Source organism: Phyllostomus hastatus, unplaced genomic scaffold, assembly GCF_019186645.2.
Source record: "Phyllostomus hastatus isolate PE091 unplaced genomic scaffold, TTU_PhHast_1.1 phas_scaffold_345, whole genome shotgun sequence".
NCBI classification, from domain to species: Eukaryota; Metazoa; Chordata; class Mammalia; order Chiroptera; family Phyllostomidae; genus Phyllostomus; species Phyllostomus hastatus.
In genome coordinates, this window is record NW_025334024.1 from 4105984 (window position 1) to 4128030 (window position 22047).

General features: G+C 55.2%; 1 protein-coding gene across 3 annotated transcripts in view; it reads right to left on the reverse strand.

The window, feature by feature from the left end:
• KIAA0513 (KIAA0513 ortholog) overlaps positions 1–22047 on the reverse strand; it is a 55710-nt gene continuing 33663 nt past the window's right edge. For 2 of the 3 annotated variants that reach the window (XM_045818528.1, XM_045818527.1), the window contains exons 2-13: positions 18912–19416; positions 16701–16800; positions 15764–15837; positions 12782–12852; positions 10956–11163; positions 10079–10119; positions 9511–9589; positions 7551–7628; positions 6279–6308; positions 2766–2846; positions 2196–2290; positions 1–1122 (exon numbers count right to left, since the gene is read on the reverse strand). In XM_045818528.1, coding sequence (XP_045674484.1) covers positions 1073–1122; positions 2196–2290; positions 2766–2846; positions 6279–6308; positions 7551–7628; positions 9511–9589; positions 10079–10119; positions 10956–11163; positions 12782–12852; positions 15764–15837; positions 16701–16800; positions 18912–19240 — 1236 coding nt within the window. In that variant the 5' untranslated portion in view covers positions 19241–19416 and the 3' untranslated portion in view covers positions 1–1072. The remainder of the gene's footprint in view (positions 1123–2195; positions 2291–2765; positions 2847–6278; positions 6309–7550; positions 7629–9510; positions 9590–10078; positions 10120–10955; positions 11164–12781; positions 12853–15763; positions 15838–16700; positions 16801–18911; positions 19417–22047) is intronic. The other variant, XM_045818529.1, reaches the window with a different exon arrangement.

A 22047-nucleotide genomic window follows, 5' to 3' on the forward strand; every position in this document is an offset into this window, starting at 1 on the left:
GGATCGGCAGAGTCTGCAGGAAAGAGCTCCAAAGGGCTTGGGCTGCAGAGGACAAAGGCGCCCCCCAGTGGCTGCTGGGGGTGGAGGGCCCCACGTCCCGAAGCCGCTCCACTACAGGGCCGCGCACAGCTGCAGCCAGGAGCAGCCTGTGCCCCTCTGTCGGGAAAACTAGCTCGGATTTTCCTGTCCTTTCTGAAATAAAGAGCGGCACTGTTTGCTTTTAGAAAGGGCAGTTGTCTCACAGCTACTGAAGAAACCTCTTTTCCGAGCTGTTTCCTGGGGCAGACAGCCTGACGCTGCTCCCAGGGAGCGAGGGGCAGGACTTCCTCTGCGGCGGAAAGAGGCGGTGGTGGACCAGGATCTTCTCAGCGGGTGTGACAGGGACAGCTCAGGGCTCTCCCACAGGGTGCGCACAGCACTGCCTGTGGCCAGGCCCTCTCCCGCCCTGAATCAGGAGGCGTCTCCCTCCTCCCCAGGGTTCTCGTGACCCTGGATCCTGTCACATGGGGTGGGCAGCCAGGGAAAAGCCAGCCCTAGCGAGGATGCACACCGAGAGGGCTGCTGACGCTCCGCCCTGCAGGAGCCCGGACTGCGGGAGTCCGCCCCGTCCCAGGCCTGAAGCGGTGGGTCCCAGATCATCATCCGTGATGTCCCGTGTCACGGGCGTGTGGTGGCTCACGGCTGCCCTTATCTGCGCTCCCACGTGCACCTCGCCCTCGAGCTCCTGCAGGGGGCTATGGGCAGACACTGCCCCGCGCCCGCCCTGGCCTCCTTCCTCTTCCTTCAGGTCCTGATGCTCAGGAGTATGGACGGCCGCCTTGTTCTAGCCACCTCATCTCATCCCGGCGACACTTTGGCATGTGAAAGGGGGAGCAGACATAGGCGGAGGGAAGGTGGGGAGGACGGGCAACCGGAGTCTTCTAACCACTAGTTCTGGGGCAGCGCAGGGCGGCTCTGGGTGCTGCCGATGTCATGCAGGGTCATCGGGTGGGGTGGCAGCCAGTCGCTGGCCCAGGAGAGCGGTGTGGACCCTCAGTCCTCCTGCGGAATGCCTTGGGAGACCTCCCGTGGCCTACTCGGTGGCCATCTGCTCGATGTGGTCACTCAGCAGCTTGTATTGCTCTGGAAGAGAGACGGATGTCACTTTGGAGGAGAAAGACGGTGGTGCGGACGGGCAGGTCCTGCTCTTTGCACTGGGCAGGGACAAGCCAGGACCGCATCAGGGCAGTTGGCGAGGGGCTTGGGAGGTGCACGGAGACCCAGAGCCCCCGGCCCTGCATGCTGCACGTCAGGCATGAGCGTGAGCCTGGAAGTGGGCTCTGTGGGAAGGGGGAGCCCCTGCCTATGGAAACGGTAACACAGAGCGCGGCCCCGCAGGCCCTCCCAGAAGCGGGCGGAAGGCCCTGTGCGGGCAGATCAGCTGTGTCCCAGGAGCCGGACCTGGGTCCTGGAGATGGCATGGGGGCTGCGTGGTGGGGGAGGGGACAGTGTCTTGAAGTTTGCTGGTGTGGTGGGCGCTCCACCACTCTCCCGCCTCCTGAGGCCACTCTTTTGTAGCTCCTTCGCTTCAATGCCAGATGAAGTTTTTTTTTTTTTTTTTTTTTAAATATTGGTCAACCCAAATATACACTTAAGTGAAAGTCAGGGGACCTTGAAGAGATGCTGTTCGTAGAAGGTGGGGCGATGCACGAAGGTGGACCCCTTGTAGGTTAGGGGGCTCACATCAGCAACATGTCCCCTTTTGTTAGAGAAGCCAGAAACTCTGTAAACCTCAAAACCCCCTTTCCGCCCGCCCCACCCCCCACCCTGTCACAGTGGTGCGGTTGAAGAAACAAAGGGGGAACGTGGTGGCCATTTGGAAGGAGGGGCAACTCCTGGGGAGTTTGACCATTTTCAAGTTCAGCGTCAGAGCTCCAAGTTCCATCTTTACTTTTGTCCCTGACTATCGACCCTGAGCTGGCAAACTCCCCCGACCCCTGGCAAGTCCTTCCTGGCAGAAATGGATTTCCAAACAGTGGGAGAAGCATCTTGTGCCTTTAAGTAGACAGAATCAGAGGAGGAGTGACTTAACCCAATGGCTTCGTGTCCTATTTCTCACTAGAACAGGGCCGGCCCTTGGAGCAGAGGGGAGGCTCTGGCCCGCAGGGCGTTGATCCCTATCCCGCCAGCCCGGCCCGCCCCTGGCCTCAGCTCACCTTCGTCCAGGTTGCCGATCACAGCCTGCTTCTTCAGGAAGTCATTGCACAGCTTCCTGCTCAGCCCGAAGGCCAGCATGTTGTGCGTGAACGTGCTGGGGGGAAAAACACCCATGAGCCAGCGCCCCTCCTGCCTCCCCGGGGAGAGGGGAACTGGGCCTCGGGCCCTTCTGTCCTGGAGGCGCGATGTGCAGCCTGCCTGGGATGCACGTCAGACGGGAGCTGAAAATAGACTGTCGCTTGGTCAGGCAGCCCACACTGCTCACTGTGAACCTGCCCGCTGCCAGGTGTGGGCACAGGAGGCGCGAGAATTAGGAACTGGAATCCAGGCCAAATGCAGTGACTCATATGCTTGAGCTGTTTCAGACTTTACAGTTGTAGCGACACCGTGTCACGGATGTGTGACATCGTGAGGTAGGAGTGTCCTCACCGGGTCTGGGTGTCGGTGTCAGCGCCTCTGCCCTGCTTTCTCTTTCTGGGGGTGACTTGGTAGCAGGACGACATGGGTTCGGCCCCCCACCTCGTCCTCTGGGTCATGAGGGGTGGGGCTTCGGCCCCCAGTGCTCTCACCCCAGCTGCCCGAACGTGATGTTCTCGTTGAAGCGGAGGCTGTCGTCACGCTCCTCCTGGGTCATGTGGCACCACTTCTCCCTGCAAGCACAGGTGACAGGACAGGGCGTTCAGAGTGCCGCTGCGTCCCCAGCCACGCGCCCCACCCTGCTCTGACCTACAGGTGTCAGCGGCCCCCGAGCACGGCCTTCCTCCCGCAGGAGCGTTTGCTGGCTCTTACACGAAGCCCGCCAGAGCTCCGACACTCTGCCCGGGGGGCCCCCACACACCCTTGTTTTCGAGCCCTCCCTAGGGTAAGGAGATCCGGGAGCTCACACGCTTTCTACCACTGGAGAGGACGTGTGCTTAGTGGTTGCTAGGGCATTCTCTAGGAGATGAGGATCCCATGCCCTTCTCTACAGCTCGAGGTCACGGCCCCATGTTATGGGCAGAGAGGCGTGCGAAGAAAAGGACTCTGTGTGCCGCCCATGGGGGTGGACGTCCAGATCACCACGGGGAGGCTCTCGGGCACGGGCTGTGTCCCCAAGCCCCTCTGGTTTGGGCAGTCCTGGCTTGCTGGAGGGGGAATGGCCCACTGCAGACGACAGCCACGGGGAGCACTCAAGGGGGAAGGGCCCTTTGCCCACGCCGTCCGGCCAGGCAGCCTGGGCCATCACTTTCTCCCCCTGGCTTTCCCACCGCCAACGCTGACTCTCCACACCCCTCCCAGGGCGCGGGGACCAAAGTCACGTTCTCCCGCAGGCCCCGGTGAACCGTGACCTGTGCCCACCAAGAAGATGGCACAAAGCCTCCTGCACAGGTGTGAAGGCCCCACGAGAAAGGGACACAGTCAATGTGGCCTTGTGGGCGGGACCGAGAACAGAGCCGCCTGCCTGCTTTCCGTGGGCAAACACTATCGAGCAAGCGCAGGACCTGGGGAGGGGAGGGTGTTCTCCGGGGTGACATCAACTCTGTGTTCCTGCATGGAGGCTGGCCCCGTCGGCTCACTGCGGCGGGCTGTCTCCCCTCTCCTTGTCCCCGGCGGGCGGGGTACCGTCCCAGCCTGCACTCCTTCGTCCCCCATGCCCCTTGTGCCTTTCCGAGACGTGTGCTACTTGCAGGGGATGCAGATGGCGAGGAAAAGTCATTTTAGCCTCTCTCTCTTACAAACAAAGTGCTGCCTGATGAACCCGACTAACACAAGGTCAGGAGAAAGATCGGAGAAGAGGGAGAGAGGAGGCAGGATGAGGGACGAGGGGTTGGGATAATGGAGAAGCCAGAGGAAGAGAAACAGAACCGAGAACACCAGCACCTCCCCTGCCCTCCCTCCTGGCCCAGGGACCCCCGGCTGCGGCTGCAGCTTAGTGGGAGGGCGCAGGACGTCAGGGGCACGACAGAGGAGAGGAGAAGGGCAGCTTCTCGTCTGCTCCTGCTGACGACAGGACACCCATGGAGATACCCAGAAATGCCCCCAGCTCCTACACTAATCCCACCTTTCCCCAGTGGCCACTCTTAGGGTTGCCCTGGCACAGAGGCCCCCACACTACACCCAGGCCCACTGGGCCTGGGTGTACATGCTGCACCCAGCACAGCCCAGACCCCTTGGAGCCACGCGGCGCAGAGGCCCTGACTGCACCGCTCCTGGCCCGGGTGAGAGGGCGGTGCTTCTCGCTGTGACCAGGGGTCAAACAGGGACCTTTAATCTAACCTCTGAAGAAAGAGGTGGAAGGTTATTAGCAGTCAGTCGATCAGGTGGTGCCCACAGTCAAATCAACCCCTTTACATGGAGTCCACCACCCAATACCAGTCAAGGTCAAAACCCACAGATGGTGGAACGTGTGTCTAGACTGCTGCAGTGGGTATCGGGATGTGACCTACAGCCCGAAGGGTGGGAAGCCTGTCCAGGCCGGGTGGCTCAGCTGGTTGGAGCGTTGTCCCGTGCACCGAAAGGGTGTGGGTTCAATCCCTGGTCAGGGCCTGTGCAAGAGGCAACCAGTCAACGTGTCTCCCTCCCCGCCACTGCCCCCTCCCTAAAGTCAATAAAACACACCCTCGGGTGAGGATAAAGAGGAACAGGCAGGCTTCTGGAATGGAGATGTCTCCACCCCCGAGTGCACAGAGGACACAGATGGCACCGCCAGCGGGTTACCGCTGGGGAAAAATGACACTGGCAGCGTGAAGCTGCCGCGCAGTCACAGCCGACCCCCTGCCCCCAGTCGTGGAGCAGCACCTGCCGCTCTTCCGGGTGGGACCCGGGGCAGGTCCGAGATGTGCTCGGTCAGACCACATCTGCTCCGGGGAGAAGACCCGTGAGGCCCAGAGGCTGGACTCCACTCTCGGGCTCAGCCCTGACCAGCGGGAGGCCACAGAGCTGGGGCACTGGCGGTGACGCTAAGAAGACTCACTCCAGGAAGGCTGGTTAATCAATCACCTTCCCCTGAGAGACTGTAGGAACTCAGGGGGCTTCTACGGAAGGAGGTATTGCTTATGCCTAAATGCTCCTTTTAGAGCCATAGTAAGACCGCATAAGAAATCAGGTTTCTGCCCTAGCTGGTGTGGCTCAGTGTACTGAGCGCTGGCCTGCAAACCAAAAGGTCGCTGGTTCAATTCCAAGTCAGGGCACATGCCTGGGTTGCATGCCAGGTCCCCAGTAGGAGGCACACACGAGGCAAGCACACACTGATGTTTCTTTCCCTCTCTTTCTCTCTCCCTTCCAGTCTCTCTAAAAATAAATAAATAAAATCTTAAAAAATAACCCCAAGATTTCCCATAAAACAATAAGCACTAAAAAGACATCACTGATTAATGGAAGCATGTCTTAGGAAATTTTCACGGGGTGGGGGGAAATCATTGTATCAGAAACGATATTTTGAATAGGCAGGATTTTAACTCTAAAAACATATTACAAAAGCTGTCAAACAAATACAAAATTCAAACAGTGAGGGTCAGACCCCACTGCCAGGAAATAGCCTGGGTCTAGGCCTTTCTTTTCGGGGACCCCCTCACTCACACAGGCTCCCCATTAGGCTGGGAGAGAGCAGCGGCCCGCTCTCTGTGCCCCCCAAACCTGCCGCGGTGGGCAAGGGCCTGGTGGACCCCCGCACACCTCTGGGCGTGCGGCTGCAGAGAGGCGGGTCATCTGAGCCAGGCCTCCAGGGTGACAAGCGAAGCGGCGGGCGGTTTCAACGTCCGCCTGGAAGGGGCCCGAGGGGCCCGGGAGAGCTTGATTTGCTCAAAATCAAAACTGACTTTCTGGACTTCTCTGCTTTCTCCTCTCTGAACTCCCACTGGGCCCTCTGGGAGATCTGGGTGCCTTATTTGTTCCCTGTTTTGGGGTGCTCTGTCCTTAGAGAGGTCTCACCCATCACCAGCCTGTCCCAGCACTGAGCTTGCTTCCCAGGGACACCCTCACCGCTGGCCGCCAGCACGGAGTGGCACCTGGGTCTCTGGGTCTCTGGCCCCCCGCCCGCCCTGAGGTGGCCCTGGAGGGGACCCCCAGCACTGTAACATGAACAAAGTCACGTGGACACACACCTCTTCTTCTCCTCCTCTCCAGCATCCCCTCTGGAGCGGCAGCAGAAACAGGTCAACAGAGGAACATGTCAAAGTCATGCAAGATATGTGGATGGAAAAAGAGAACAAGCGAAAGAAGGAGGGTTATTACAGGCAGAAACGGAGGAGGACAGAGCGAGGCAGGGTACCGAGGCAGATCTGCTTCCTAGGAGCTGGAGAGCTGAGCCACAAGAGGAACCCCATTCGCCCACGGGCACCTGAGCGCGTCCTTCTGTGTCCTTTCCCGGCAGAGCCTGGCGTTCTCTCTAGAGTCCGTGGGGAGGGGTCAGCGCTCCCTCCCTGCACGTGCTCCCTCTGCCTGGCTGGAACCCCGTCACAGCCGACGGCTGGGGCTACAGGCAGGCCACCTCACTTGGCTCCCCTTGGGGGTGGTTGCCACCCAGGCAGGAGGATTTCATCTGAGGCTCCCCTCGTGCTAGTGGACCGCAGACTTAAACAGCAGGATCTGCTCTCTCTCTTGCCAGGGACGGAGGCTAAGAGGTCTCCCAGTGCTAGGGACCAGGGACGAGGGAGTTCATTTTGTCACTGAGGACAGGTTCAGAGGTTTCAAAGTCCCAGAACTGGGGGGCCCCTAAGGGTGCCCCGGGTCGGGAGGGCTGCTCCCCTCCTGCCCAGTGCTGCGCGCAGTGGGTGGCAACCTCAGCCCACTGGGACCAGGGAGAGCTGAGCAGCGGCCCCACGGCATCGGCACCAGCCCCTCACTGCCGCCATGTGCTTTGTGCAACGGGTCATCTGAGGGGTCTTCTGAAGTGGCAAGACCACGCACAGGGAGGCTGGGAAGGGCTGCAAACCAGAGGAGTTGAAAGCGGCAACTGCATTTCTCCAGATGTTAAAGCGAAGTCTGGGGATGGCGGCCAGCCCACACCCCCGGATCCTGCAGCAGTGGTTCGTGAGCAGGATTCAGACTTCTCACAGAGAAGGAATAGGCAGAGTGGCCCTGGGGGTCCTGATGGTCTCATTCAGCGGGAGTCTGCATTTCTCAGGAGGGTCAGGCCAGGTCATGCCAGAGCCCCAGCACAGGAAGCGCTCATGCAAGCCCAGTACCCCGCCGCCCATACAGCTCTGCACCCCGGACACTGCAGGCAGCTTGCAGGGCCCAAGGCCAGACGGGGTTGAAGGAGAAACACAGACGCATGGACTCAGCCGTTTCTTCGCTCTCCTCTTCAGAACAGGAAAAGAAAGCTCTCCCAGGTCCTCTTCCCTGAGGAAAGCCGGCCCAGACTTTGCTCCTACCTGGTCGTGGGGGACCGCTTTCTCCTCTCACAGTGGACAGCGTCGAAAAAGGCCGCGTTCCAGAACCTCAGCGTGTGCCTGTGAGACAGAGATGCATGTCACTTCTCCCCAAGCAAGGAGGGAAGGGCAGCTCTCGGCCCACTTGAGGGATGAGGGGGTGGGGTTTCCCACCACATCTGCGTGATCTGAAGGTTGCAGGGAGATGGGGCTGAGAAAATGAGCGTGGGCCTCTGCTCTACATCAGGTGCCTCCCTGGGGCTCCGGGCCGAGCACCGTGAGAGCGCCTGCACGTCTCTCCCAGGTGACACCACAGTGTGGGGGCAGGTGGGGTGGAGCTGGGGAGCCCCGGGTTCTTCAGGCCAAAGCTGAAGTTGCCACAGACAGGGTACAGACGGGGCCCCTTCCTGCTTCTCCCGTCTTCCGTCGAGGCTCCCAGGACAATGCAGGGGGTTCGGAGAGACCAGCTTTTCCAGAACAGGCAGCAGTAATGTGAACAGGAACCTGGCAGAGACGTGCTGAGAGCAAACGCGTTTACAGGGACACAGAGTGAGAAGCATTCCTCTTAGGGAAGGCCAGGGGTCGGCAAACCACCGATGGGGTAGGTGGGCCAAATCCGGCTGCTGCCTGCTTGTGTCAATCAGTGTTCACAGGAACTCACTTACAGATGGTCTAACAGCACAGTTGAGTGGTTGCCCGCAAAGCCCAAAATATTCATCACCTGGCCCTTCAGGGCTGTTGTCCTGTTGCAGCTAATAAGACAGCTCCTAAGTCAAGGCCCAGAGGTGCTGAGCTAAAATCGCTGGACAGGTGTGATGGGGCTGGCCAGTTCCCACTTCTCCCTGCTTCTTCTTGAGCCCTGCCCAGCTCAGGGGGCGCCTCCCCGTGGAGGCTTCTGGCCGGCTCCAGCCCAGCCCTCTGGCCAGCTTCCTCACTGGTCCTCGTCCCGCAGCGAGACTGTGATCTTTGAGGAAGGTGCACGTCTGATACCCTCTGGGGTCCAGGTGCCCACACACTGCCAACGGTGTGTAACCAGAATGTGGCAGTGGAGAGGCTGCAGAGGGGTCAGAGCCGCACAGGCGATCGTCCACAGAGCAAGACAGAGGGCGAGACCTGCCCCACCAGTCTCTCACTTCAACCTCAACCTTTTATATATAAAATATCTTCACTGGGATACCACTCACACACCAGAAAACTCACTCTTTGGAAGCATGCAGCCCGGTAGTTTCCAGTACATTCACAGAGCTGCGCAGCCGTCACCACTCTCTACTCCCAAAACGCAAGTGCTCTTGTCAGCCCGTAAAGAGACCCCAGACCCATTCGTAGTCGCTCCTCACTCCCCACTCCCCTCAGCCCCTGGTGGCCCCCAATCTACTTTGTCTCCAGGGATCTGGCCGTGTGGAACATTTTATATAAATGAAATCGCACTACGTAGTCTTTTGGTCTGGCTTCTTTCTCGTAGCAAAGCGTGTTCCCAGTCCCTCCATGCTGTGGCGGTGCCAGCGCCTCATTCTCTCACACGGCTGGAGGACACTCCGTGGCAGGGAAGTGTCACGTTTTGTGTGTCCGCACATCAAATGCCCGTGAAGATGAACATCAGAGTGTTCCCACCGTTTGGCTACTATGCATAGTGCTACTATGAACATGCATGCACTAGCTTTTGTTTGAGTACGTGTTTTAAAATTCCTCTGAGCACATCCTTAGGAGTGCCGTCCCTGGGTCACAGGGGAGCTCTATGTGTAACCTTCTGAGGACCTGCCAGACTATCTTCCACAGTGACTGACCCATGTGACGATCCCACCAGCAGCGCACGAGGGTCTCAATTTCTCTACATTCTCATCAGCCCTCGCTACTGCCCATCCCCGCTACTTGGCTGTCCTCACGGGCGTGTGTGACCCTCACTTCTGACGAAGACAAAGGCTCAGCGGCTGCTGCCCCGCAGGTAAGGGGGTGGGGGGCATACCAGATGGGCTGCTGCTTCAGGTGCGTGTACAGGTAGATCTTCTCCCCCTTCCTCTCCTCCTCTGGGCTGCTTACGGTCACTGCGGGAGGGGGAGAGAGACTGAGTGTGGCTCTGGCTGCACCCCCATGTTGGCAACCCCATGGCAATGCTGTGGAGGCCCCTGCTCCTCCCCAAGGGCCACAGAAACGCACGGTTAAAATTGCACGACAGCTTTTCTGCTGCCTGTGGGCAGTAATGACACTCCTCATCCCTGGCAAGGACCCTTTCTAAGGCAGGGGTCCCTGGAAGGCTCCTGCGGCCCCAGTCATACTTCCCTCAGCTTCCCTGGGATAAAGAGTTTAGTTCCCACTTCCCCTCCCCAGAGAAGTGGCTTTTCTCAAAAGTCCAGTGAGCAAACGGACAGCAGCTGAGGGTGACTGGGGAGTCCCCTCCGGCAGCACCTTGTGTGTGAGGTAGCAGAGCCCCGGGACGGTCAGGAACCTGCTGGTTGGTGCTGCCAGGGAGGGCGGGGTGGGTAGAGACTTCCTCGGGGACGGGGTCACGGGGACGGTAGCTGGGAGGCACTCACCAGTTTTCTGAGGCTTGTCCTTGGGCTTGCTCTCGTCCTCGCTGGGGGAGAGAAACCACAGACAGCAGTGACCCTATGACCCCCACACTCTCTCAGAGAAACATTTTACGTCGCTGAAACGGGATTTGGTGTCATAACCAATGTGCACATTTAATGTTTTTTTCTCTCAAAAAACTTCTATTCAATCAATGCTACATTGATCAATTGCCAGTCTTAGAATTTAGGCTTCTTTGTGCTGTTTTCTCAAATTTAAAGCATGTGGACCAGAAAAGGAATAAAGCCATGTCGCCTCATTGTAACCAAGCCGCTGGAGGTGACGGCAGGGACCCCAGGGTGCCCAGCACTGGCCCCGGGTCCAGAGCTCTCTTGCTGACGTGCTCCTTTCTGCAGAAGCTTTAGTGTCTACACTCCTGTTACCAGCATCCTGAGTTCCTGAGGGAGGGCTGCTGTCCTGGGGATGGTGGTGTCTCCTGAGCCTGCCTCCTTCCTTGTCACAAGCTCTCGCCACAGTTAGAGGGGGCGGCGGGGGCGGGAGGCTGTACCTTCCCTCCTACCAATTCCCATATGCTTCCCATCCGTCCTAGAAAACACCGACCCACAGGGGACATCCCTGCATGTCAACAAACAGAAGAGCGTTTGGAAACGCTACAAAAATCGGATGGGGTAGGGGCAGGGAGTCAAGCTGGGCTGGCAGCTGTGCCTCTCGGGAGCGGCTCTAGGCCCTGAAGATTCTTCCGCCAAAGGCGAACGGATTCTTCCGCTACTAGGCCAGGGCCTTCTCGGCCCCTCGAGCTTAATTTGACCTCTGCTGTTTGTCTCACCTGCATGCCCGCCCCTCCCCGCCGTCAGACAGGGACGCACACCAGGCCACACTTACTCATTTTTCCTGACCAGGGGTCCCTTCAGCTTGGTCTCCAGCCCCCCGAAGAAGCCCTTGACATTCTCCGTCTTGGCCGACGTGTTCTTCAGCAGCCTCTCGGCAATGTCCTTCTTCTCCGCTAACCAGCTGTTGGCCGACTTCAAGTAGGAGTCGATGCTCCCTGCGGGCTTCTCCTTGGACTCGGAGGGAAGCAGGTGCGGTTTGCCTGGAGACAGAGGGGGAGTAAGAATCACACTGTGCAGCAGCTACGTCAGACGGTGGAAGGGAACTCCTGTTAGCTGCTAGAGCTGCTCTGGTGTGGCCCGGAGACCTGCTTCCACAATGGCGGGGGCATGGCAGCAGGGGGAAGAGGCTCAGAGGCGCCCCGGAGAAGGCGTGAGCCTGGGCACCTCCTCTCTCAGGTCGGTCACTAAGCACTGACCGTACAAGGGACCAGCCCAGGGCCGCAGGGGCTGCAGGAGAAACAGGCAAGCATCCAGCCCTGAAGCAGCACGCAGACCGGAAAGGAGGTGAGCACTGCGCACACACAGTGAGAGCCCAAGGAAAAAAGCAGTGACGTGGCAGTGAGGCCCGGGGCTGGAGGACGTGTGGGGAAGAGTGTTTCCTCGTGGTGGGAGGAGGAGTGCCGTTATTCCAGACAGGCTTGAGGGCACCCGGGTGGGGCCTGAAGCCGCTGAGGGAGACGGCAGGAGGAGGGTATTCTGGGAGAAGGAACAGGGTGAGTGGAGGCAGCACGAGAAAGGGCCCTTTCTAAGGGCAGTATGTGGACCTTCAGGTCAAGACGCTCCTTGGACAGGCCAAGGCACTCCCCACAGGTCAAAGGGCCTCCTACAAACCAAAGTGCCCCCTTCAGACCAAGGCGTTCCTATAGGACAAGGCGCCCTTTACAGGTCAAAGGGCCCTCTACAGGTCAAGGCACTGAGTACCTCCTACTAACTGAAGCTGCTCTGTGTACAGGTCTGACTCAGAGCAGCAGCATCTAGCTGTTCTGCGAGAAGGAGGAGCCACAGGCTGGATGAGAGGTGCCCATCTGATCCAGAGACAGCCGATGAGGGGCCCAGAACCAAAAGCCTGCCCAGTGGTGGTCTGGCTGAGCTCAGGCCTTCGGAGCAGCTGCGAGGGGGATGGAGGGGGTGGCTGCTGGGCGCGAGGAGGGGAGGAAGCCAAGCTGTAGCGGACAGGGATGCACCACAAGGGCGAACCTGTGGGTCATGAAGGCAGGGTGCCCTGAACTGGCTCTAGTCCCCATGCAGGTGCCCAGCAACCTCCTCCTTCCGGTGGCCTGAATGAGACTCTGTTGTGGCAGCTTAAGACAGAAAGCCCTCTGTCTCCAATGTACCAGAAAGTTCCAATGGAATGAGCTAGAAGAGCTGTCAGAGCCTCAGCATCAAGTGCACACTCCTTATGAAGGCATCTCTAGCCCACATCTGGGACCCTCGGATCCCAGGCTGCCCCTCCACCTTCCTTCAGCAGCCAGCCCCGTGTTGTGTTTGCTAAAACCTAAAACTGACATCCTCACATGCAACAGTGTCTGCCATGAAGTGTCCTGCTGAACATGTTCATTCCCTCATCCCTACCAGAGGGTGGTTTCCTTCGTCCTGTGGGTGGTCCATCACCCGGCCCCCAACACAGACCACATCTCCGGCTTTGGGAATCTCACTCCTGGCTCATTCCCTCCCTAACATCAGCTTTTGCCATTTTCTGGAAGCCTGACAGCTTCGCCTTTAATTAGGAAGAAACCCTCATTTGGTGCCATGTTGGAAGTCGACAAGTCCCGGGTTTCCAGGTGTGCCCTCCATGGGAGCCACGCCCCCACAGCTCACCGATGTGGTAGTAGGTGAAGCACATGGTCATGAGGTTCTTGGCGGGCCCGAAGTCATCCATCTGATGGCACCTGAAAGGAGAAGCAAGGCTGACTGGCCACATAGTCATTCCTCTCAATTTTCTTACTGGAAATTCATGAAACAAGACCAAAATAGTTTGCAAACATGCTAAATGAATAGCTCACTCCCCAAATGCTACTTAGAGAAGCAACAGAAAAATCCCTCTTGGCCCGATTAGGTGAGTTACCCGCAGGCACAGAGCGGGAACTGGCTCTGACTCTGGGCCTGACCTCTGCATTGTCAAGCTGGAACAGCCAAGGCCCAGAAGCTCGACCCTACGTACAGGAGCACGCCAGCGCTGGAAACCAGGCCTCAGGTCTCAGGTCAAAGCGGGCCCTCCAGCTCCTGCTTCGTGGGAACTGGCAGTGACTTAGAGGACACACTCTAGTCAACGGTTCTCAGACGGACACAGCATAAGAATCACCTTGAAGGCACGGGAAGCTGTGGGTTGCTGAGCCTCCAAAAAGTGTGTGGTTTACAGGTCTGGGGTAGGTCCCGAGAAAGCGGATTTCTCACAAACTGTCTTGTGCAGCTGATGTTCCGAGGCTCCTGGCGCAGGGATGGCGCGTGAGGACCACCGGGAATACACAGGCTTCCCTATTCTACGTCACTTACTGATAGTCAAATTATCATGTGCCAGAACCTTTTATGTACTAAAGAATGTTCTACAAATATGAAGAATTATACTGACTATATTATATTATGCTTACTATATTAAACTTTATAGGATACACAGAGATCTACTCAACTTAGCAAACAATAAAGGGAGAAACTTCATGAAGAGGGCCTGTCTGCCACTAGGACTTTGCACTGTGACAGGTGCTGACGCTGCAGTGATGTCCCCTGAGGCAGTGGGAGTTAGAGAAGAAATGAAGAGGGATAAGCTCAATGCCGTTGACAGTGCTTGTGTTGAATAAGTTACGCTGCAGTGACATATTACAATACTCCATAGCCACTGCAGGTGCAAAACTGTAGGTAAATGCAATGCCTTTTTGAAAAAAAAATTGCTGCTATGTGCATCATTATGAGAGGTTTTTGTTGGGAGGTGGATCTAAAGTGAGAGAAAAGGGAGTGAAAGAGGATTTCCTTTTCTTTTTAATAAAGATTCTATTTATTTAATTTTAGACAGAGGGGAAGGTAGGAAAAAGGAGAGGGAGGGAAACATCAGTGTGTGATTGCCTCTTGCACGCCCCCTGCTAGGGACCTGGCCCACAACCCAGGCATGTGCCCTGACTGGGAATTGAACCTGCAACCCTTTGTTTTTCAGGCCGGTGCTCAATCCACTGAGCCACACCAGCAAGGGCGAGGCTTTCTTTCTCATCCCAGGCTTCTGTGTACCTTTGCATACTATTTCCCTTTGCATTTTTGTTTCCTGTTTAGTTTTTAACCTTGGACAAGCAATACTTCAAAACAAAAAGTCAACCAGAATGATCCAGACAGTGGGTTTGGGCCATTTTTGTCAATCTTTTAATATAAAAATAACTTAATAAATTTAGAGAACTGAACTACTAGTAAAACCATAAGAGGTTAAATAAAAGTATAAAAACTAAAGATACTAATAAATTTAACATTATATAAGTCATATTTTAAAAAATAATAAACATTTCAAAATATGAAGTTTTATATTATTTTGTTTGCAACCATACAAAGAATAAAATATATATGCTCACAAAGTAATGAAAAGATGTTGTGTTTTGGCAGGGTTGAAACTTGAATTGAATTTTTTCCCCCAAAGAAAACTACAAAGGACGTTGAGAATCAAATAGGTACGTGACCAGGTGAGTGAGGCAAATGTACACAAACTATGGGTCCATGACAATCCCTACGGATGCCCATGCCTGGAAGTTGAAATGTCTTCAGCACCTGAGCACATGCTGCACACAAGGCAACCTCGGGGCTGCTTTGCGTGAGCTCCCCGTGCGCCCCCAGCCGAGGCGGGCACACCCGGGCTCCCCCCACCAGGACTGCATCCTGCACGTGGGACACTCTGAGCAAGTGCAGGAAACACACTGATCCTCGGCTTTCTTGGTCACTTTCCTGCAGGCCACGCATGCCCCAGGTTCATGGCAGGACAGGTGAGGTGACACCAAGACACAGGGACATTAAGATCAAAGAGAAGAGCTACATTTCTGTTGTGAGAAGGAAGGGAAGGACAAAATGAACACGGGGACACAGGGAGGTGGCCATGGTATAAGCCATGGGACAAGGACCTGCTTTGAGGCCATGCTGAGGTGACGGGGGCGAAGGGGAACACAAGTGATTGTCAGAGCAGCCCCTTCCTCTCCCACCCACAACCTGTCCTGTCTACTGGATCATTAAAACCACTGCTTGGCTTCCCCAGGCTTAAATGGGTCCCTTAGATTCATCATGTGGAGGACACGTCACCCACTCTGACGCAGTCCTAGAGCCATGGGGCCTCAGGAGGAGAGCCCCCTGAGTCCCGGGCGTGCCCCCCACAGCTCACAGAGGCGGAGGGGCCCTGCCCACCACCCCACACTGGCTGAACGCCTTTGTGAGGAAAGGTTCCAGCAGTGCCAAATTCCTGCTCGGAGCAGGCTAGGGCATCCAATCATACCATTAAGTGGGTGGTTACCGAGTGTGAAGTACTTCACAACAGGAAATCAAGAAAATTCCAGATCTCTGACGGAGGAGGGTAAGGCCAACCATGTGTAATCACAGCCTGTCCTGAGGACCTGAGTGGAGGAATTTACTCACACCCAGCTGTGGCCCTCTAATCTCTGCTGTCAGGTAAGGGTTCTTACTAGCTCCCTCCCACGAGATGCCGGTCACGACTTCCCCTTGTAGCTGATGCTGGGTGTATCCCAGCAACTTCGAGCTGGTGGCTTGTGTGGCTGTTACTCACAGCTGGGTCATTATCATTACAGAGCAGGGCAGGGAGGGAGGTACAATAGCGTTACTTACTCGAACAGGACCACTGCAAAAGACTGCACCAGGCGGTAGAAGGTTGCCTCTGAGACACACTTGGAATTGCAGCGCTGTCAGGAAGAGGGCAGACACGTCACCGGGGCAGCCAGGTGGCAGATGTGCACAGCAGCTCAGAGAGGCTACAAGCTTACCATGCTGAGCACCCCGCAAGGCAGCTGGAATGAGAGCCCGGGACCATAGCAGCCACCCCTGATCTGCGCAAACCAGGACCCCAGCACATGACCGTAGCTCACTGGGGCTCGGGCAGATGTCTTCCTGTGCTTCCTCCTCATGGGATTCTAAAAACTAGGAACTTCACACACTCACCAACACACGAAAAAGTATGGAGGGACGAGACCCTTGGTGACAACACTGGCTACTTCTGGACTGTAGACTTATGAGTAGGTTTTCTAATGTTGCTTACAAGCATTTCTAATTCTTTGAAGAATAAATTATTTGTGATAAAAATACTTCAAAAACTAAAAACTTAGGCCACTTTACAGAAAAAGAACCTATTGGATATTTACAAAACAATTCTTTTTGGACTTACAGGCTGTCAGTGTCTTGAATATATCTCTAGAAAAACTGATTTTTTTGTGGGTTATTTAATACAAATACCTATGGATGTAACCCACATGCGTGCCGTTGAAAGCCTGACTGCTCTGGAATGTCATGTGGCGGACAGGCCGGTTTGCTCGCCCACCCCTTCCAGGGAGACACACGAGTGCGCTGCCTCCCTCTTCCCACCGTTCTGGACAGGCCTTTTCAGAACACCGTGAGGTAAGAGTCCCCATTTTTCCCTGCTGGGTCATTTCCCTTGCCTGTTTTCTCCTGAGTGGAGGAATTAAAAAGAGAGAGAGGATGCTACACACCACCAGCCCCCTCCCCAGCACCTCCCCTTTACCTAGGCACTCCCCCCGGCACCTGCCCTTACCTGGGCGCTTACGAATCGAGCAAACCACTCCCGGCCTTTTCCATTTTCACTGCTGCAGTACTCCCCAAACTTGGCTTTCTCCTCCTGGTCCAAGTCCTCCCTGGAAAAAAAGAGCAGAGGGAGAAAAAACAACTTTAAATCCTCTGAAATTAAAAAAAAAGGTAGCAATAGGGGGAAGAGGAAAGAAAGGAACAAACAGGTGTCCCACCCAGCTGAGTCCGGCTGCCTGACCCACACCCGTTCATCTCGCCCTCTGGGTCACCCCTTGAGGGAACGGTGCCATTTCTGCTGCGCAGGTGAGGAGACTGGCCTGGAGGGTCCGACACAGCTGTGACTCCGTCCAGACTTCCTGGCTCCGAAGCCCCTGTTCGTCCTCCCTTGTCCTCCTGCCTCCAGTTAGGTGGTCTGGGCACCAACAAGGGTGACATCCCCCTCCTCTGAGGACTTGGTTCTGTCGTGTGGCTCACTAGTCTTCGGTGCTGAAGCCAGCCAGCATGGATCCGCCCACTGAACTGCAGAATGCCGCAGTCTCAGTAGGACACCTGTCTCCAGTGCCACCTCCCACCAATCAGAGGGAGGGCGTGGTGGCTGATTCCTTGAAGCTTTTGACTAGTCAGTCTGCTGACCTCTATCCAGTCTGTGCATGAGGGGTAGAGACTGGGGGACCACAGGGAGTCCCTACCTCCAGAGTGGACAAAGTGCTCACTGGTCCCAAACCACTTCTGATCCCTCTTCATAGGGGGCCAACACTTCACCCAAGTTTAAGGACTACAGATAGGAAGTAGGGGCTGAAGATCAACTGGCTCATGCAATATTTCATTTATTGAAGGTTCTGTAGAAAACATCTTGGTCTCATTTATCCCCAAACACCAGATGAAATACAAGAATTTGCCAGCCATTTGCAGGGCTCTTTGGAAAGCTCTTGAAAATGCATCCGCTCCAGTTGTCCAGGTTCCATGCTGCCGACAGGCTGCCGCAAATACAGACCAGCCTTCCTGGGAAACTGACAAGCTTCTGGGCTTCCTTCCCTTTTCATTAACTGGGTGTGCTCAGAGAAATAGCAGCGCTACTCAAACTAAGTAAGTAGGAGGCCACATCTACTGCTGTCCCAGAATGCATTAAAAATCAAACAGAACACATCTTTGGATAGTCCAAGAATTGGATTATCATTTGAAATTCTCCCTTTTTTAACTGCAAGGGAAATGGAGGCCTACCTGAAAAAGGCAGACACCAGCTTTGCCAGGTATAAACAAGGGACCTAAATCATGATAGAAAAGAATATGTTCTTTGCAGAGAGTCAACAGGCAGAAATTCTTACTGCTTTAATGGAAATGGACAATCTGCCCCTCTTCCAGGGCTCCCCAGATGGTCACGTGTGAGTAGTCTAGCGGCCTCGTTAAAAGGCGGATTAGGACTCAGTGGCGCTAGGTGAAGCCCAAGGCTCTGCTTTTCTAACAAGCTCCCAGTGACGCTGGTGCTTCGGCTCTGCAGGAGGCGGTCTGAGTAGTAAGAACTTCAGCCCTGAACACGCTGCCCTGAATGATGCAGGACTGCTGCTGAGCCCCGGCCACCCACAAATTTGGGCTTGTTTGCCTCCTCTCACCGCTGGCTGAGCTATTAATACACGAGGGCAGGAGAGCTACAGGTCTGTCCACAGACTCCTTGTTCCTCGGTCTGCGTTCCACCTCCCACTCCTGCTTCCTGCTGCTCCAATGGGCAACGCTGCTGACCTGCCCCTTCTGGAACCTCGAAAGAACGGCCAGGAAGAGGTGTGAGGAAGAGTCACCATCCCAGCAGCTGCTTAAGGCTCAGCTGCCCAGGAGCATCACAAGGAGCACGGGGTACTGAAACCTCTTGCCTTCTATTGCCCCTAAATTGAATGTCAGCTAATAACTGCAGCCCCCTAGTCAAGCATGACTCGGACATGGAATGCCAGCAAGAAGTGAACCTGAAAGTGCTCAGATCCTAGGGAAGCAGAGCTAGTGTCCTCTTGGATTCAGCAATGATGAGGAGAGCGACAGTGGAGTGGCCACAGCACTGGGGGGAGGGAAGAAGGGGTGAAACTCCCACAGCTGGTTCTGTCTGCAAGCTGGGGTGGGGTTTTGAAGCACCAGGGAGGCCCATCACCGGCCGGTGAGGGGCTGGCAGCCCTGGCCCTAAGTGATGCTCTTCTCTGGGACAAAGGCAAGAGCAGAAGCCCTGGGGGCTTACCCTCCAGAGAAGATCTTCTCCACATAGCTGCGCATGAACTCCCTGAGCTCCAGGGCCTCCTCATCCTTGGCTGACTCTGTGCTCTGGTTGGAAGAGAAGGACTCGTTGGAGGAGGAGCGGTGGTACTGGTCCCAGGATGGGTGTGAGGGCGACTCGCCCATGTCGTTCTCGCTGTCTGCCGACTCGGTGGTCTCACTCTCTGACCCGCCGTCACCCTGGGAGCTGTCCCCATCCTGCAGCTTTGGTGGCAGTGCCTCCATGGGTGAGGAGGTAGATGGCTCGGTCTCGAAGTCAATCAGTGAGCCCACAGGGACCTCCGGGGCCTCCATGGCTCAAGTGGGCTGCCGAGGAGGGCACCAGGTGGGTAGGCCAGAGGACTGGATTCCCGGAGCGTCAGTGGGAGCTGGAGACCACGTGGGAGCCTGCTGAGCACATGTGAGTTGCTTGGAGACTTCTGGCCACCAGGGATGAGTCCTTCGGGGCAGCTCACGTGGCCCTAAGGCATCTAGAGCGGAAGCACATAAACACAATCAGTGGGAGAGCAGCTCCTGGAGGGAGGGAAATTCAGCACTGGTGTGAGGGGGATCCAGGCTTCAGTGAGTGACTTAGGTCCAATTCCCCATACAGAGAAGAGGCTCCAAACTCCCAGCATCTGGGTCGTCTCTACACTACAGTCATTTTCCCCCTGTCCACTTTGCTGTTAAACACCTGGTGCGTACACTGTAGGCACCGAGTAAGTACTCGTTGAATAAATGAACAAGTAAACACCAACGATCGGGATTTCTCCAAGCCGAGCAGACAGACCACAGGAGGGCTGCATCTGCCGGCCCTCTCCCCACTGCAGTCTTCCACACGGAGGCCCATAAATAAAGGCCTGACCCAAGCTGGAATCAGAGTCACCAGAGACACGCCTGTCATCCACTGGCACTGGGACCAACAGCCATGGAAGACGGGTGGCATCGGCCGGATCAGGAAAAGAGACTTCAGCTAAGCACAGGGGCCCCTCGCCTCCTAGGCCCACGTCTCTTCCTTCCTGGCTCCTTTCCTAACATTCTTTCCTTCGAGACCCGGAACCTTCCCAGGCTTCACATATGTCGCTTCTCATCGTCCCTCTCAAAACCCCCGATGACTTCTAATCGTCTGGATCCAGCCTCTCCTTTCCACGACTTCTCCCTGCACTGCAGCCACCCTGGACGGTGACATGCGCGGTCTGGTGTCTGTCCTTCTGCACCTTGGGCTGGGCGGTCCTCTGCCTTCTCTTCTATCTTCCCCACCCAGAATCCTATCCACCCCTCAAGGCTTGGCATAGTAGCGGCTCTTCTGAGAAGCTTTCCTCAAACCCTATTCAAAATAATTTGCTTACTGAGTCCTCTGTGGGCCCTGGCATTTTATTTACACTCATTTGTAATTCTGCTTGTTTGACAGGTAAGTATTAGTATTTCCGTGAATCCCACTAAAGGATAACCCCTGGAGGGTGGGCTAGGCCTTAGCCACCTGTGTAGTAACCCGAGTGCGCTGCACAGAGTCTTGACTAAATAAGTGTTTCCTGTGTTTGTTGAGTGATGGACAGACCTGACCACGAACATGCTGTAGGATCTGGGGAGTCGACAACACAGGCTGCATGGCGGCAGAGCTGGGGATAGGATCTCTGCTTCTAAACCAGGTCTCCTGACAGCCAGTTCAGGAGTCACCTGCCAGTTCCGGGGCCCACCCTCCCCAGTGGTGAGCGGCAGACAGTGAAGTAGGAAGCACAAGCCCTCTGGCTGCCACAGCTCCTCCAGGCGATAGCACAGCTGAACCGGGGCCACATCCCTCTTCTCCCTTTTTTACAGACCCAAGGATGTAGGACAACATCTGGCAGGCAGGTGGCTGCTGATATTGATGAACTAATGCATCTGAGGGTAATTTAATATCAAAACTGCATCTAATGCCTGTTAAGAGCTTAATATTCATAAATTGATTACGGGTTCCTCTGAATTCCCCAGCCCAGGATATTTTTAAATGCCCTGAGTCAGAAAGATGGACTGGCTGGCTCCTTGTCACGGGAGTGGCAGCCACCACCCTCAGCAGAGTCCTACAAAACTTGCCTTCGTCCAAAAAAGAGATGCGAGGAAGAACTTTCTGGGCCAGGAGAGCCACAGGGGCTCTCAGGAGCTCAGACAGCAGCAGCCCACTACCACACAGAGGGCTGGAGATGAAGGGGTGGCAGGCGGGGCTCCAGCAGCCCTGGCTCCCCGCCCACTGGCGATGTCGGTGCGCCAGGCCTCTGCTCTCTGGGCTGCGTCTGCCCCTGCCCCTCTGAGATGGCAGGGCCTGCTCCGATCTCTGAGGTCCTTCCGGCGGCTGCATTTCCGGGCTCTCCAAAGAGCAGAAGAAGGTCACACACACAGTAACACACCTGATATTAAAGTGGACACTCACACACTAGGAAAATGTTTGCAGCCACTATGATAGGAAAATTGATCCAATCAATTAATGTGATAAATTCACCCAAATCCAACTAAAAAATCTATATTCTAATAAATAAACAAGCTACTCAGACAGGAAAGGCACACAAGAGGAAACACCATTATTAAATGCTTCAACAATTCTTTGACCCAGACTAGTAACCACATACGTAGATAGGTAAATTCAAACAATTAGGTACCATCTTATACTACTAAATTAGCAAAAATTGAAAAATTATAATCCAAATGCTGATGAGGTTATGATAGAATTAATATTCTCAAACAATCCTGATAATAGGGATATATATTTTAGAAAGCAATTTATACAATTCTTATTTTTCTCTCTCTGATCCAGAAATTTAAATGCTTGGAGCTTATCATAAGAAAATAATTCAAAATACTGAAAAACAGTTATTTGAAGAAAAATGCTCACTGCAACAGTATTTCTAATCCTGATAAATTGGTGGTAAAATCTAAATATAGTAAAATGGCAAATAAGTTCTAACAATTTGATGCAACAGTAACCAGTGTTCATGCAATAAGAACACAGTTAGAACATCATTGAATGTTCACTTCATAGTTAAGTAAACAAAATATTTTACAGTCAACAAATAATTACTTAGCCCTACGGCATGCCACCCTCTGTTCCGGGCTCCAAGGCTACTGAGTGAGCGAGCTGTAACTTCACT